At 36.0% G+C, this 2,710-nt stretch overlaps 1 protein-coding gene across 1 annotated transcript in view; it reads right to left on the bottom strand.

The window, feature by feature from the left end:
• The window catches only part of rnf123 (ring finger protein 123), a 174,329-nt gene that overhangs the window by 106,402 nt on the left and 65,217 nt on the right, over positions 1-2,710 (bottom strand). The window contains exon 31 of the mRNA XM_016506503.1: positions 2,099-2,183. Coding sequence (XP_016361989.1) covers positions 2,099-2,183 — 85 coding nt within the window. The remainder of the gene's footprint in view (positions 1-2,098; positions 2,184-2,710) is intronic.

Raw genomic sequence — 2,710 nt, 5'->3', positions numbered from 1 at the left:
AACCAAAAATGGTTCTTCTATGGCATCGCTGTGAAGAACCTTTTAAGCACCTTTATTTTTAAGAGTGTAATACACTTTGCATACAATCCACCTAATGGATTTGAGAAGTTAATGTATTTGGTTTTTGGATTTGGTCCGTGTGAGGAGACTGAGCTTGTGCAGTTTCATGATTGAACTTTAAGTCATAAACAATAGTAGTATTGTTAATTGTTACTCGCTTTTCACTTTGTGTGTTTTCAGACACATCTCTGTGAAGAACATCACAGAGCTGGTTCATCAGGTCTCTATGGGAATGAAATATCTGGAAGAGCACAACTTTGTTCACAGAGATCTTGCAGCGAGGAACGTGCTTTTAGTCACTCAGCACTATGCAAAAATCAGCGACTTTGGACTCTCTAAAGCCCTGACAGAAGAAGAGAACTATTACAAGGTACAGTAACCAGTAACTAATCAGGGCTTTTCAATGACTGATGCACACAGTGCCCTCCAGAAGTATTGGCCAAAGGTCAAAATGTTTCAACACATATCTGTAAATGTTTTACCAAGTAAGAATGCAAGCCATTTTAGATCTACATACCCTCATTACAAAAGCTTTACGTTAGAGAGTCAGGGTCTAAAGCCCAGTTCACACCAAGAACGATAACTGTAAAGATAACGATATTAGCGTCCACACCAGCGAACGATATCGTCTGTTCATTCTAAGCGCACATGCGTCTGTCGCAAAGATAACTATAAAGATAACTATAAAGATAACTATAAAGATAACTATAAAGATAACTATAAAGATAACTATAAAGATAACTATAAAGATAACTATAAAGATAACTATAAAGATAACTATAAAGATAACTATAAAGATAACTATAAAGATAACTATAAAGATAACTATAAAGATAACTATAAAGATAACTATAAAGATAACTATAAAGATAACTATAAAGATAACGATATTAGCGTCCACACCAGCGAACAATATCATCTGTTCATTCTAAGCGCACATGCGTCTGTCGCAAAGATAACTATAAAGATAACTATAAAGATAACTATAAAGATAACGATATTAGCGTCCACACCAACGAATGATATCGTCTGTTCATTCTAAGCGCACATGCGTCTGTCGCAAAGATAACTATAAAGATAACTATAAAGATAACTATAAAGATAACGATATTAGCGTCCACACCAGCGAACAATATCGTCTGTTCATTCTCAGCGCACATGCGTCTGTCGCAAAGATAACTATAAAGATAACTATAAAGATAACTATATTAGCGTCCACACCAGTGAACAATATCGTCTGTTCATTCTAAGCGCACATGCGTCTGCCGCAAAGATAACTATAAATATAACTATAAAGATAACTATAAAGTTAACGATATTAGCGTCCACACCAGCGAACGATATCGTCTGCTCATTCTAAGCGCACATGCGTCTGTCGCAAAGATAAATATAAAGATAACTATAAAGATAACGATATTAGCGTCCACACCAGCGAACGATATCGTCTGTTTATTCTAAGCGCACACGCGCGTCTGCCGCTTTAAATTCTTGAGCTCGTTAAAGCAGGATGGATTCTGATTGGCTGTCAATTTTTTATCGTTCATCAGCTGGAGAAAAATCACTTTGAAAGTGAATCCAACGATATCGTTTCTCTGTGTCTTTATCGTTATAGTTGTGGTGTGGACTCTGCTATTCTTTACTATTGAGAACGATTTTTAGAACTATATCTTTATCGTTATCTTTATAGTTATCGTCCTTGGTGTGAACGGGCCTTAACGCCTTTTTTTTTTGTCTATTCAATGCTTTCATCATGTTCAGTGTGATACTTGGAATGATCTTCATTACTAATATATGCTATCTACCATAATATCATTAATTTAATTGCATTTTAATCTATCGACAGCCCTAATTCTATTACAATTATTTAATTTTTATAAAACATTTTAATAAAATTAAAAATTACCAAATTATATAACAAATATAAAGTCAATAGGAGAACAGAAAATACTGAAAAGTAAAGAAAAAGTTTTCAGAAAACAAACTAAAGCTTGAAGATGGGCTGAAAATAAAGATGGAGGAGGACAGAAGAGTCACTCACTTTGCAGGCTGGGCAGGTTTGCGTCCTCTGGTTTGGTCTTCAGCAGATGAGGCAGACGTGTGTACCTGTAGCCAAAGCCACAACCCTGTTGACAGGAGGAAAACAATATAAGACCACATACAGACTGCAAAGCCATGTGAGTGACAACCACATTTAAATTCATGCATTTTCAACCATAACAGCATGAACTAGTTGCTCAGTTTGGTCAGAAATAAATTAGTAAACTAATTTGTTTTCTCTAGCTTTTGACAATGTTTTTTAGCTGTGTATGATATTTGTTGTTACTATTATTATTAATTTATTTTTATTTTTCCTTTTATTTTTTATTTTTCCTTTTACTTTTAGTAATCTTTCGTCGACACCCAAGCGAATTACATATGCGAAATACCATGCTTAGAGACAAAGGGTCGTAAAACCCTCCAGCAGTTGCAACCGCCCGCTTGGGATTTCAAGCCTTTCTCATTGGACAAGCCATTTTGCCCACACTAGGGACCCTCCCAGAGTCGGTGGTTCGGTTAGATGCTAAGATGAAGATGTGAGCAAACGCTCCAGGATACCCAAGCTTGTGCCAGGCCTTCGGGCCTAGACTTTTCCATTCACCAAGATTCTCTG

The sequence above is a fragment of the Sinocyclocheilus anshuiensis genome, unplaced genomic scaffold (genome assembly GCF_001515605.1).
Source record: "Sinocyclocheilus anshuiensis isolate Anshui unplaced genomic scaffold, SAMN03320099.WGS_v1.1 scaffold2083, whole genome shotgun sequence".
Taxonomy (NCBI): Eukaryota; Metazoa; Chordata; class Actinopteri; order Cypriniformes; family Cyprinidae; genus Sinocyclocheilus; species Sinocyclocheilus anshuiensis.
The sequence above is the reverse complement of the archived record's forward strand: the minus strand, read 5'-3'. Positions and strand labels throughout refer to the sequence as shown.